The 14,962-nt window shown below is 39.8% G+C and overlaps 1 protein-coding gene across 1 annotated transcript in view; it reads right to left on the bottom strand.

Annotated features, from left to right (window-relative positions):
• Positions 1-11,559, bottom strand: part of cpne5b (copine Vb) — a 130,836-nt gene extending 119,277 nt beyond the window's left edge. Inside the window, exon 1 of the mRNA XM_030729135.1 lies at positions 11,319-11,559. Within this exon, the coding sequence (XP_030584995.1) occupies positions 11,319-11,437 (119 nt within the window). The 5' untranslated portion in view covers positions 11,438-11,559. The remainder of the gene's footprint in view (positions 1-11,318) is intronic.
• Between the last annotated feature and the right edge of the window lie 3,403 nt (positions 11,560-14,962).

Raw genomic sequence — 14,962 nt, 5'->3', positions numbered from 1 at the left:
GCTCCAGCTGAAAAGCCAAATGAATCCAATTATGCAATACCATAACAAGACTCATAAGATACTAATACTAATCCCAAAGTCCAGTGCTACTTTGACAAAATGCTAATCAGGTCTCTGACACAAGCAAGCTGTACACCCTGGTCAGATATTATTAAAGGCTCCTGCAATTAGACAGACTATTCAGGTGACACATGAGTCCCCGCATGCAGATCAAACATGCACACATATATTAATCCCTACCTTCAGAGAATACTAAGACAACAAATTACTGATTTCCCAGTAGGAATAGTATGTATGCAAATGAGTAAGTGCCAGCTCTGGATGTGTTTACTGTGTGAAAAACAGACTGTGTGTGTGTGTGTGTGTGTGTGTGTGTGTGTGTGTGTGTGTGTGTGTGTGTGTGTGTGTGTGTGTGTGTGTGTGTGTGTGTGTGTGTGTGTGTGTGTGTGTGTGTGCGTGTGTGTTGCCAAGCTTTGAAAATAATGGTCCTATGTTTTGGAGGTTGTTGTAATATCAGAATATGCCATTTAATCTTTTGAACATTGTTTGTCATTATGGAAACATCTACACTCTTCTGTATTGTTTGGTTTTGTCGGGAAAAATAGCGCTGGAGCTTTCGCTCATCAGAATAGATCTGACTGTAGCAACACACACAAGATGAGGATTAAAAAGAGCTAAAGTTGAAAAGGAAATCAAAAAAAAAGTATCTACATTAAAGGGGAAAATTCTTCTGGAGGTTTCAGGCCAAAAGCATTCCAGGTATATATAGCCTATAAATTATGGAACACAGCTATGAAAAGATTCCTTATCAGGGAATCAGTTAAGCCAAAAACATTTTCAGAATAGGTCTGGGGGGTGTACTTGATGTTTGCAAATGAAAAGGCTTAGAGCTTTTTGAAGAAATATATGTAATTGGAGCTGTGTTTATGTTTCTGAGAAAAAGTAAATCAATTTCACTGCCACCCCAGGCACAGGAAGGTTACATTTCACAGGTCTTAGCACCAAAGCAGAGGCCAGGGCATCCTTTCTCCACCTCAACTTGAAATTCATTTTTGCCCTCTAACATGTTTACTGGTCACAGTGTAGCTATTTAGGACACAAAGCAAGGCTGTTAGGTGATCCTCAGTTTCTCCAGTCCTTCATGATAAATTTGACTTTGTCTTCCCATGACTTCTCTCCTCCTGCCAGAAACCCAGCAAGCCCTGTCAGCCAGAGAGCACAGATCAAAGCCTCGTTCCAGCCTCTCAGCCACTAAAGCCAGCATGACAGTGAACCATCATTAACACTTGCGGAGAGTGTTACCCTTCTTCCTCTGAACTTAACATCACTTACGTTCAGCGGCTGTCGTCGACAGTCTCACCAGGCCTTGTTTGCGTTCAAGGAGATTCTCTCAGTCTGGAGTAAGAGCTGCAAGATACGCGTTTGATACAAGTATTCAGGATGGAAGAATTTGATGGCTGCAGGAATGAGACAGTTAATTCTCAGTAGCAGGGCTGACAGAGCTGATTATAGGCATTGCTCTGTAAAGATGCTGACAACTGAACAGTGCTGCTGTCAGGGCTGGAGGGGATTATTGGGTGTAGGGTGAAGAGCGGTGGATGAAAATTAGCATCTTTATGATATCACTATAATAAAAGCGAACAAAATACAAGGCAGTTTTTCAGGGGCAAAGATGATGACATTTTGTTTTTCATTAATATAAAACTAGCGTGTAGGCAAAGAAAATCTTGCTTTTAAAAGGTGGATTCAAGCTCTTGACATGTGCACATTTAATCCCACAGTCCATTTTATTGATTTGATGAAAGCATTAGTCACAGCCTGTCCATCAGTGTACACAAGGCACTGAAAAAATAATTTAAAAGACAAAAAGAAAACAAAGCAAAACAAAACACTGAGCTGGGAAACAGAGTAAATGCATTAATTTACTGTGTTAATAAAGAAATTACAGTGTACAAAATGCTTGACTGGTTCTGCTAGGTCAGGAAAAGAGAGTGCTTCATGCTATAACAGTATCCAAATGTCCTTTTGCACGCAAACAGCTCCACACAGACACACCAAAATACAATATGCTTTTTGTAGATCAATGCAAAAACAAGAAAGCCAAAACTGCTCTGATGCATATTTAATCAGCACTGCTTCCACACTTTATACAGTGGCTTAACTAAGCTTGTGAAGTACTATATCAAGATTTTGTCTAATGGCCCCCAAAAGGACAGGGCTGTGTGGGAGATGGTTGCAGTCAGAGTGGGTATTGGAGCAGCCTCATCAGTGCTGCAGGTGTTAGAGTGCCATATGGTCCTAGGTGATACCTCATCTTCAGCTTACACAGAGAGCAACTTAAGAAGGAGACAGTAGAAGGAAAAGGAGCAATATCTGTATAGACTCAACAAGCGGAAAAAAAATCTCATGAGACTGTTCCAGGTAGGCAGGAAGTTTAATTGCTAAAGTTGTGTTCTCCATGGTCGCATAAAGCTTCAGGCAGTAGATCATCTCTGGGTATTTTTTTTGAGAGGAGATTCTTATGTGCATATTTTATGTGTGAGATATTTGTCTTAACAAATATATTTAAACCATTTTTCTTTTGCTCCCCTGTTACAGGTTGTTTAATTTATATATAAAAACCTTGTCCAGCTACTACCATATCCACGAGGAATACACGTTTGATGTAGACACCCTTCCTATATATATATATATATATATATATATATATATATATATATATATATATATATATATATATATATATATATATATTAGGGGTGGGACTCGATTAAAAAAATTAATCGAATTAATTACAAGCTTTGTAATTAATTAATCGAAATTAATCGCATTTTAATCACATTTCAATATTTGACATGATAAATATTAATTTAAGTTTAGTTGATGAATAAATCAATATACATAAGCTTAAACTTCAAAATTTTGTTTATTTTCCCACCAGTCTACTACACAGACCAATGAAGGGTGGAAGTGCTCCTGTGATAAGCAAACTCCTGAAATTAAAGTTAAGCATCATAACTGGATAGTTTTATTCAACATTAATGTCTCACTTGTTATAGTTGGAAATTAATCATTCTCTCAGCTGTATTCCTTGATGTTGAAATGTGTTATGCTTGTTTTAACAGCTTATTTTGAATTAAAGACTTAAAATTAAACCACAAAAAGGAGAAAAAGTTCGTTCTCCGTTTAACAGCTGCTTTTACACAGCTGTGCTTCGCACTCAGGGTTGCTAGGCGCAGAGGTGACGGCAGGTGACGCTGATATGAAGGCTAGCCGCTCACTTCCGGCCTTTGTGGTGTTCGTGGGCTGCGAAAGACGTGAGCCGGGTCCTTCGCAGGATTCGGCCCCTAATTTGGACATTGTGCGTCGATATAATCTGTATGCCGGGAACTCATGCACTGAGAAACGTTCCACGGTACAAAGTGCGATTAAAATGCGTTAAAATTTTTAACGCGTTAATTTCCCCGTAATTAATTAATCGAAATTAACGCGTTAAAGTCCCAGCCCTAATATATATATATATATATATATATATATATATATATATATATATATATATATATATATATATATATATAAATATATATATATATATATATATAAATATAAATTCATATATATATATATATATATATAAATTCAACTAATTATAATTCAGATAACTATATCTATACTGATATGACTGGGTAATGTGGTTAGGAATGAAAGGATGCCACATCGTTTGATGGAAATTAAAATTATCAATCTACAGAGGGCTGAATTAGAAGATACTCTGAAAATCAAATTTTAAAAAATGATGCAGCAGACTAGCCAATTTTGTCTGCCATTTTTTAAGTTGCTGCAGTTCCATTTTGAACTGCAACTACAAATGGTACTCAGTAGTTTGTATGCTTGTGTGTATACTTGACAATGTTGGGGCATGCTTCTAATGAGATGGTGGATGGTGTCCTGGGGCATCTCCTCCCAGATCTGGACCAGGGCATCACTGAGGTCCTGGACAGTCTGAGACAATGCATCCAAGGATTTCATCCCGATACCTAATGGCAGTCAGGATGCTGTTGCCTAGCCTGTAGAGGGCTGTGCGTCCCTCCATGGATATGCTTTCTTTGACCATCACTTATCCACCACCAAACCGGTCATGTTGAATCATGTTACAGGCAGCATAACATTCACCACAGCTTCTCCAGACCCTTTCACGTCTATCACATGTGTTTAGGGTGAACTTGCTCTCATCTGTGAAAAGCACAGGGTTCCAGTGGTGGACATGCCAATTCTGGTATTCTATAGCAAATGCCAGTCAGGGTCCACAGTGCCAGGCAGTAAGCACAGGGCCCATGAGGACGTCGGGTACTCAGGGCACCCTCATGAAGTCTCTTTCTGATTGTTTGGTCAAAGACATTAACACCAGTGGCCTGCTGGAGGTCATTTTGTAGCTCTGGCAGTGTCCACCCTGTTCCTCCTTGCACAAAGGAGCAGATACTAGTCCAGCTGATGGATTAGGGACCTTCTATGGTCCTGTCCAGCTCTTCTAGAGTAACTGCCTGTCTCCTGGAATCTCCTCCATGCGCTTGAGACAGGGAGACACAGCAAATCTTCTGGCAATTGCACACTTTTATGTACCATCCTGGAGGAGTTGGACTACCTGTGCAACCTCTGCAGGGTCCAGGTATGGCCTCGTGTTACCAGTAGTGATACTGTCGTGCTTGTGCTCCTCTGGAAGTGAGCTCGGAGACTTGTGTGGATGACGTGGGTGGAAAAACTTCGCACGACAAGGAATCCTCAGTTTACAAACTTTACTGAGACTTCGGCAGGTCAGTACAGAACATTCAGCTGTTTGCATGAATGAAGGCAGCGGGCTCTAGCTCAGGCACAGAACAGCAAGTTTGCACTGTCCATGCGATGAGCCGTGAGCGCTGTCAATAGCCTTAGTAACACAGGAAAAAGGTCTCTGTTGTCTATATTCAGGACCATAGAACATTCGCAACCAATCAGCATCCTACATGCATTACACGTGACACACTACGTAAGAGAAAGAGGAGGGAACAAGCTCCTCGACTATGGACTGCCTTACAATACTAACTCTAGCCAAATGCAAAACTAGTGAAAAAAAAAAAGCCAGAAAAGATCAGGAGGGAGAAAGTGTGAGTCCACCTGTAAAACCATTCCTGTTTGGGGGGGGGGGGGGGGGGTTGTCTCATTGTTATCTCTAGTGCACCTGTTGTTAATTTCATTAACACCAAAGCAGCTGAAACTGATTAACAACCCCCTCTGCTACCTGACCAGATCAATATTACAGAAGTTGAATTGACTTGAAGCAATACTCTGATTAAAAATAGTTCCTTTACTTTTTTGAGCAGTATATTATTAAGCCTTAACTTGGAAATTGTATCCCTATTATTTAATTTTTATAGCACAGAATTAAGAATTTTATAAAAACTTGACATCATTTTCCATTCAAATTGATATAGGGGATTAAAAATAACTGTTTTCTTATAAGCAGACAAAAATTTCATATTATATTTTGAATAGCAAAGCAGGCTATAGTGTTTTATTACCAAGTCCTTGAGTTATCAAAATGAAATTCCATTTGTTTTTTCTTGCCAGGAGTGTTAGAAAGTGGCTGTAATTGATACTGCAATTGGCTGTAACTGATACACTATGAAACACCATTATATTAGATGATTCTGAAAACTGTGACAATGTGAAAGAAACCATTATTTCATAGCAAGAACCCTAAAAAGAATTATCTGGATGGGGCTGCAGCTGTACCAACTGTCACACAATTTAACACTGACAACCAGTTTAGAATAGAATAGAATAGAATAGAATGCTTTTATTGTCATTATACAGGATGTACAATGAGATTGGAAAAAAGCAATTAACCTAACAAGACTGATTTTGAAAGAAAACGCATGCAGCCCACCCGGAGAGTCAAACCAGGGGCATTCACGCTGTGTTAACCACTATGCCACTCTTCCAGAATCTTTATTACAGTATTTGATGGAAATGTATTGGTGGAACCAACAGCTGAGTAAATATTAGACTCAGATTCACCAGGAGGCCATAGACATCAATGATTATTTTTGCTTCAAACTGCTAGATGAATAAATATGCACCTGTGTACCATATATATGCCAAAGTTGTGCTCACAACTTATTTATACTGCCCCCGAGTCATTATCATGTGTTGTGCTTTCTCATTTACTGCTGCATCAGATACTAAGACAAACCTGCAGTCCATGTGTGGTTGAAAATTAAAAATCACAATACTTAACCTGCTGAGGGGAGCAGGAATATTCTCAAGAAATACAATTTTTCTTTTTTCTACCTCCATCTCTCTCTCTACACCTAATTTTCCCTAACTAAAGTCAGTTAGGCTGTGTGACATCAGGCAGTGTGCCCACTCTATCATGTTTAAAAATGACCCACTGTGCACGTGTGTGTGTGTGTGTGTGTGTGTGTGTGCGTGTGTGTGTGTGTGTGTGTGTGCGTGTGTGTGTGTGTGTGTGTGCATTTGAGAAAGACAGAAACAGAATGAGGTTTGTCTTACTTTTCATAGCAGTGGGAATCATCTGGAAGATAATTATGTTGTGGTTTGCAAAGCTGAGCTCATGTTTTATACACAGCATTCTTCATGTGGCTAATAAGCTTCAGTGAAGCTTGTGGTGCAGTGCATATTCACACTAAAAGTGCTCAGACTGAGAGAGATGCAATGTAAAAGGCAAGGGAAATCAGAGTGATAATAAGCAGCAGTGTAGGATCTCCTTAGGGCTTTTCTGCACTGCGTGAGCTGCTTTCTGTCCCAGATCTGTAAAGGAAGCTAGCAGATGCTTAAAACCAGGGCTCTCATAAGTACAAGTTTCTATGCAAATGCAGACCATCCAGGCATTTAGCACAGGAATTTAATCACAGCAACACATGCACTGCCTGCACTCAAGAACCAAGCTGTGAAATCCCACATCAACCCCACCACCACCCCTCCTGTTAGCAAGCTATGCACTAACTACAAGAATAGAATTATTATGTCACTACCACAAGCCACCAATTAAAGTAAAATTCAGCAGCTACGAGATCTATCTTCAGCCTTAGGAAAGCCCTTAGATTAGGTGTCATTCTGAAGAAAGGACGATTCATTAATGGCATAATTGGGTCTCCGTTTTGCACTGAGTCAATGTGAACTTTGACCCAGGGCTTTGTGGAAATCACACTTCACTTCTCTTAACCCCAATCAGTCCCTTGCTCATACAGTGCTGTGCAAACGTTTGGGGCACTTTTTGTTTCCATCAGGCCAACGTGGATTGTGGGGGGTAAAAATTCTAATTGAATTACAAATTAATTTGACAGCATGGCAGTGATCCCAGACATGCAAAGACTACTTTCAGTGACAAGAAGACAAGAAGAACAAGGAGTCCTGCAACAGACAGCAGATTAACTCAACACAAGAACTGTAATCTGTCAAGTACTTAGTAAAAGTCTTGATAAAGGGTGACCCCATAAATCTTTTTTTTGTTTGTTTGTTTCTGTACGACATTAACTCATAAATAAGAACTGCTCAAACCATTGTTATTGAAATTATCCTCAATTTAGGCAAAACAATTTACAAGTGAAATTAAAAAAAAAAACAGAAAATAATTGATCAACACTAGGCCACTTTAAATGTTTGACAGTCTCCTCCAAATGATGGTAACTAGATAGCTACCATTGTGTCAAGATGCTAGAAAGGCCTTCAGTAAGTGAGTGCCAAAGTTTAACCCCTTAACTGGCAGCAAAAAAATCACCTGACAAAAACTACATAACGCCTTCTGGTCATTATTGGCTCTGAACAACCCATTTCATAGCCTATTAATCGGCTGCGTCTGGTCCGCGGGCCGAATGAAGTGCATTTATATGGCAGGCTAGACCCGCCCATTTTGACTGACACCTCATTCGGCCAATCATGTTAAGAAATGGGTTTCCCAGAGCCAATAATACTCAGAGGGCGTCACGTAGCTTTGTCAGGTGATTTGGTGCAGCCAGTTACATGATTGGCCGAATGACGTGTCAATAAAAATGGGAGGGTCTAGCCTGCCATATAAAAGGGACTACAAACGGCCCGTCACCGGGCCCTTGCCAGTTAAGGGGCTACTGTATTTATTTCAGAAAAACTGCTGCTAAACTCTGTCACTGTACAGCAAAGAATGGCAGGAACTGGTGCTAGGTCCAAACAGTGGTCTGCATTGGTGGTTGGTGTGAAACATTAGCTTAGAAACTCAAGAAATGTGGCTCATAGGCTCAAGCTTATGTTCATGCAACACATTGTAGCACAGCAACACATCATGCCAGGTGAGATTGCTGCTTTTCACTGTGTCACTCTCAGCAGCTGACCTGCTCTTCAATAAATAAGCCAGACAGTATCCCAGAGCTGACTGGGAGACTGGTAAATGGTCTCAGAGGCATCAGAACTTCTTTATATTTTATAATATAAATGAAACTGAAGCAGAAACAGGAGAGCAGAAATTGTAAAAGGCAAAAAGAGATATAACAAAGGGCTGAATGAAGCGCTTTGGCTGAGCTTTACCGCTGCATTTCTGTTCCAATGCAGGTTGCACCCTGTCCTCATCAGTTGACCTTCAGAACATGAACATTGACTGACAATCCCTGTGGGTGTGTAAACACCATTTTAAAATGTTGTCCCCTAAATATATATATATATATATATATATATATATATATATATATATATATATATATATATATATATATATATATATATATTGCCTCACCGGTCTTTCATTTCCAAAGGCCAAGCTCTCTCACAAAACAAATGTGCTGGAAGTTGCACATCAAATGTAGCGAGCAATGTGAACATGGTGACAGACATAACCCAAGGACTGTCAATAACGTGTAGTAGAAGCTAAACCCATTTGGTGAGTGCTCAGAAAGGCTTCTAATGGAAAAAAATAAATAAATAAAAGAATGCAAATCTCTAATACAGACAGGTTCATATGAATCTATTTTATATGAGAAAAAAAATTCTTCCCCCAAATCATTCATGCTTCTCCCTGCCTTGAATTAAAGACATTTCAATTCCTATCATTTTCCCTTTTTCCCCTGATTCAGTGCCCACTCAGCACTCTGTGTTTGTCACGGGCCTGATAATAATACGATGTCAAAAGCAGGGGGTGCAGCCTGTAATAAGGGGTATTAACCCGGAGGGAACGACTATCATCATGGTTTCGAGGTTTTAGAGAGTGCATGGACATAATGACAAAGGGAGAACTGCACAGAAGAGCCAACAGGAAGGCTCTTCTCCTGAATAGGAATCTGAGTCACACAACATCTGTACAAAGGATTTAGAGGATTTGTGAGGCCTTGAACTGTTATTAGAAGTATTTGAAAGTGACAGAAAGATTTAACTGTTGATTTCCTCTGCTTCAATTGTGGCTGATAGAGTAGCATGTTATTAGCTACTATAGAGAGCAGGGATTGTAGTGTACAAAGCAAAATCCCCAGTATGAGATTATGGGAGTAACCTTTTGAACACTTAAGGTATCTGTGTGGCTCATTAGCATATTAGCATATATATTTATGCCAGGTGTGATCACAGTAAGGACAACCCTCTAACCAGAGAGCTTGTATAGCACTTGGTTGGTGTATGTATAGATGGCCTTTATATGGATATAAAGACCAACTATATATATATATATATATATATATATATATATATATATATATATATATATATATATATATATGCCGGTTTTAATGAAAGTGTGAATTTCCTACACATCAAACACAACATGAACTCTTAGCATTTCCTACTCTCTGTTCTCTCACAAACACAAACAAGATGTGAGTGAAGCAGGAGGGAGATGCAGCGACCTTCTCCTTTCAATGAATGTTTTCTTCTCCCCCAAATTCCTCTTCTTTCTCTTAGGAGGGTTATGCACCACTACTTTGCTTTTCTCCATCTTTTTTCAGCACAAATGTTCACACACATATAGAGAAATCATTTGCATATATGCAGGGGGTTGTCAGAATGGGGCTCATCATTTACCTGAATGGTGCTTAATTGCGCATCAGTAATGATATAATCCCATTCGTCTCATCGTTACAGGCTGAAAAACATAAAAATCCAAGAGCATGCGGTGCTTTGATTGCTAGCCACCTATTCGCCATCTAAGCAGATTCCCCACCATCACCCACCAACACAACGGCTGTTCATTCAGTAAATTCCTAGCAGGGGTATGTTTTTTTTTTTTTTTTAACTCTGAGCTGAGTAATGTGGCAGCGAGCTTCTCTGAACGCCAGAAAGCCCATCAATAATGCACACGCAGCTTGTTATAGCTCAAACTCACTCTGCTTCAGTGGCTCACCAACCCAAAATCCAGCATCAAAGACCAGAAACACTCGTGTGTTTCTGTGTGCGTGTGTGTGAGTGTGTGAAGATGCTCACACATGCCAGCACTGGAATGTCTGAGAGGTGAAAGGCGTTGAAAGCCTTGACTTTAAAACCTTCTTCTAATGGGAAGAGGAGTGACTGTCTATTCTCACTGAACAAGCGCTGTAGGGAGATTCATTTGGTGAGGGTGGATTTCTTTTCCTGAGAGACTTTCTGAATCCTTTTGTACTAAAAAATAATAAAAATGGGAGTAAGCTTGAGGCCAAGGACATGGGCACTGTGTGAATGTGATGCAAACCTTTGAATCTTTAACATCCACTACTTTTTAAAGAATGTAGGAGAGGTAAGAATGAGGCTTTTAGTGCTCTGTTGGTGTTGAACGCAGCCAGTGGTTAAAGTGGGCACCATATGAAAGAGGTTTCTGGCTGAAAAGATGTCACATTAAAGGATGTGGATAATATATAATTATTACCAGATCTAGTGATGTATTATGTCACATTAAAATATTTTGTGCTCAAACAGTCGTTCATTATAAAAGACTGTTCACAGATTTTACCTCGAATTTATAGACAGTTTAATGTGAAATGAAAAAAAAAAAGTGATCTTTTGCACATTTTCAGACACTCTTTTTGATTGCAAACTGGAAACGCCTGAGAAGTTAAAGGTCATTTTAACTTTTTTCACATAAATGCACACAAGTCAGCAGATTCATTCATTTTAAATTCAACTATTCAGAGTTTCAGTAGAAAAAAAGATGAAATAACTTTCTTAGGAAACCAAAGCATGGAAACTGAAAGGCTGGACAGCAAAATCTGCGGCTACACGTATTGGATGAGTTGGGTGGGGCGCTTTCACAACTTTTCTACCATGCAGTCCGAACACCGAACTTTCCTGACCGCCGGCTGCGCTCTCCGGTCTCTGTGGACGCGTCAACTCACCTACAGGAGACGGTGATCTCCACTTTGGTGGCGGGAATGTTGCCGGTGATCGGGTCGAAGTCGTACACCGATGACGTGTCTTCCAGCTTGTCCATAACGTCTCCTTCCATCATGTCCATCGCCAGAGCTCGTGGTGGCTCGGGTGTGATCCGAGAGGTGCACAGCCTGGCGCCGGCGGTGCGCAGCGAGTCTCCGGTGACTCCTGAGAGCAGATCAGAGACCAGACGGCCTCCGGTCCGACCGGGTGAGGCAGCCACTTCACAAATGTTGAAGCTGGAGAGGATGGAGAGGAGAGCACCGAGTGAGGGAACACCCACAAAAAAGAAAAAAAGAAAGAAAGCAGAGGCGCACTTGGATAACTCTCTGCGCAGCGTAAATATTTTAATGCGGGAACAGTATCTGAGATTACTGTTGCGCTCTCACCGACCTGCTGGACGTCACATGGAGAGGTGGACTGCTCTCTGCTTTTGTCTTCACTCTGTGCGCACAGCGGAGCGTGTGAAGAGAAATGACTAGATACACTTAAACCCACCCATCCTCCTCCCACACGAAATTACAATCAAGTACTGGCAACCCTGTGCACTGGCGCTGCTGTTGTCACCCTGCAACATCCTGTGTAGCCTACTCTTAACTGTGTACGCGAGTGTCTGTCATAACAAATGACTGATTGGTGTTATTTTGTATTTTAGAGTTTTTTTCTAAGGCGTGGCATAAAAAGCAGGTTGTAAAAGACTGAGAGACTGAGTATAAGTTTGTTGCAAGCCTGCTGGTTAGGACAAGGGTGAAAAGCATAGCTGCAGTATAATGTTTAGTTAATTTTGTTGAGAATTTCTTTTTTCTTTACTTTTGTTTTTTTTCTGGTGCCATATTGGAGCATTTTATATATTGGACCTCTGAGAAGGCATAACAGAAATGGAAAGAGTAAAGAAATTCAGCACCATGGCACTGGGACAGCTCCCAGAGTGAACCATTAAAAAATAGGGGAAAACAGCAGGAAAACCCTCCTCAGCTTGAGGTACTTGCACAGGTCAAAAGTGCAAGTGTTTTTCCTTCCTATTGTCTAGATTTTTTTTTTTTTTTTTTAGTTTTGTTTAATGGAAAGCTTGTGCACACCACTTTCAGACAGACAGAGCTACCAATTAAAAAGTGTTCATGCTGGTTGATTTAAAATCAATAATGATTAGAGTGAGGGAGTTACATAAAGATTTAATGGCCATCATCCATCCCCCATTAGACTGTTGTGTGCAGCTAAAACCCACTCTGAAAACCACATTGTAATGAATATGCTAAACTGGTGCAGCCGCCTGCCAAGACAGTGATGGGTTTGTCATTTTTGGATAACATTTGGTTCCTAAATGCAAGCAACATGTGTATAGTCCTCTCTCCACCACCTCACTGTTTATCTCACTTGTTTTGACACTCCACATATTTGGAGTTACACATGTATATGAAATGCATGTACACTGAATACACAAACATCCAGTTATGATCAGGAAAGGAGGCACTTTTCACCAATTCGGGAAACTGGAGTTGTTACTTTTGTGGTCAATATAGAAACAGAGACATCAGTTTTCCTGTGTCATTGCACCTTTTCTGTCTATTTCTCTGTCTCTCCTTTCCTTATTGCTCTCTCTCACACACATCACACAGACACATGCAGCCATAAACCATTATACCACCTTTCATAAATGGGTGCAGAAGCACACAGCTCTTTCCTGCATAGTGCACCTAGCGTCTGGATTCTAGAAATCAATTTACACCGGCACAGGATGCTTCTACCCACACAGCCCTCCAGCTCAGGATCAGGAACACATACACACACACACATAAACACACAATCATGCACGCATGCATGGACTCACGCACAATCATTCTTTTACACGTACTCACCAATGCGCACATCAGTGTGCACATATAAAAACAAATTATTTCCTCATGTGTCACCCATAAACAGAGATAAAAAGACACACACATCTACATACCCACCCCTTTCTCTCCAGGATGATTCATGTATTTTAAGGGTTTGCTGTTTAGAGTGGGTGAGCATGTTATTGCAGATGTTCCACAGAGTGGGTTGGCAGGATCAGGGCCAGAGGACAAGAAAAAAAAATGCAGGAAAGGGAGGAAGAAGACCTTCACAATATCTATTTTGCCTTGAGTACTAACCTGTGGTATCAGACTTTTCAGTAATAGGATATATTTTACATATATATGGTTCTAAAACCTGGGATTCCAGATACCAAAAGTAAATCTATTTCCATTCCTTAATCTGATGTGATCTTAAAACAGAGGGTGCTTTGAGGGAGGAGAGAGGTTGAAACTGAGTGATGTTTTGCCCCCTGGTTACTGGGGGGGGAAAACAAAACATGTTTTTTTTGAGTTAAGTATAGCAATAGATTTTTTTGAGTGATCCAAAAACAAAAAAAATCTCTAAAACAATGCACATCTTCCTTAAATGCTATTGCCATCTATCTGCCATGGACTAGGAGGTGGTCACTGCTTTGTAGTGCCAGTGACATTAATAACACCATAGGAGATTCAAATGCCCCTTTTCCTCCTTCTCCATCCTATTCTCTCAGCTTCCTGCAGTTTTCCAAGCGCTAATTACTGTGTTTATTTTCACTTGCGTCATGCTGTCCAAAAAGATCGCCTTTCTGGAAGCAATTATGCAAAAGCAAACAAATGCACTGTCAAGAAAATGAAGCTTCTTTCAAAAAATATGCACCTTTTTTTGTTTTTGTTTTTTTTACCCACCTGAAAAATAAAAAAGACATTTGTTTGCTGATTTAATATAAATTTCCTGCTTTTTTAATGTAATATTTTATCAGAAAGAAACAAAGTAAAATTCAGAGCGTAATACATTTTGGATGTCCTGTTAAGCGATGGGGTACAGGTGGTATTTTCACTCTGCCTGTGACGCACAGGCTTTAAAATACTGTTTTCTCTTCTAAAACTAAAAATGTGTATGATTTCATCCTGAAATATAGACATTTAAATATAAATATAGACCCTCAACATCTGAAATAATAATATTAAAAAAAATAATATTAAATAAATGCTTTGATTGGTGCCTTCAGGGGTCTTCCTCAGAAATGTAGTAACTCTAAATGAACAAGAAAGGTCACCAAAACAAGAATGCATCTAAAAATAAGATTTGTTTAGTCTACCTTTCACTATGCAATACATGTACATTGTCATTTACTGGATGCAGACCTTTGGAATTAAAATGATATAAAAAAAAAGTAAATCATGCACAATTATCACCACATACACGACTGATTGCACTCCACTGCAAAACCAAATTATGAGTAGTGTGCTCAAAACAGTACTGTCAACAGATGTTCTAATATAGCCGTACTCAGAAATGTTTTCTTCTTCTACTCTTTTCTTTAACTATTACAATAACTATTTGCTGAAGCTTAAATCAATACCATGGTATTAACTTAAGGCTTCTGAATATGATTAAATTGGATTTAAACTGGGTGCTGAGGCTTTGTGTTCCTCTCTGCAAGACACAAGTCTATTCAGTTGTATCTTGTAGATAAGCAGGGAGGGTTTGATAAACCCAGTTCAAAAGGACCACATGTTCCCTCCCAGAGTGTAATCCTGCTCTGTGGCCCAGTGGTTTAATCCAGAATCAAATC

The sequence above is a fragment of the Archocentrus centrarchus genome, chromosome 5, assembly GCF_007364275.1.
Source record: "Archocentrus centrarchus isolate MPI-CPG fArcCen1 chromosome 5, fArcCen1, whole genome shotgun sequence".
NCBI classification, from domain to species: Eukaryota; Metazoa; Chordata; class Actinopteri; order Cichliformes; family Cichlidae; genus Archocentrus; species Archocentrus centrarchus.
Note: the sequence above shows the minus strand (reverse complement) of the source record. Positions and strands in the feature narration are given on the sequence as shown.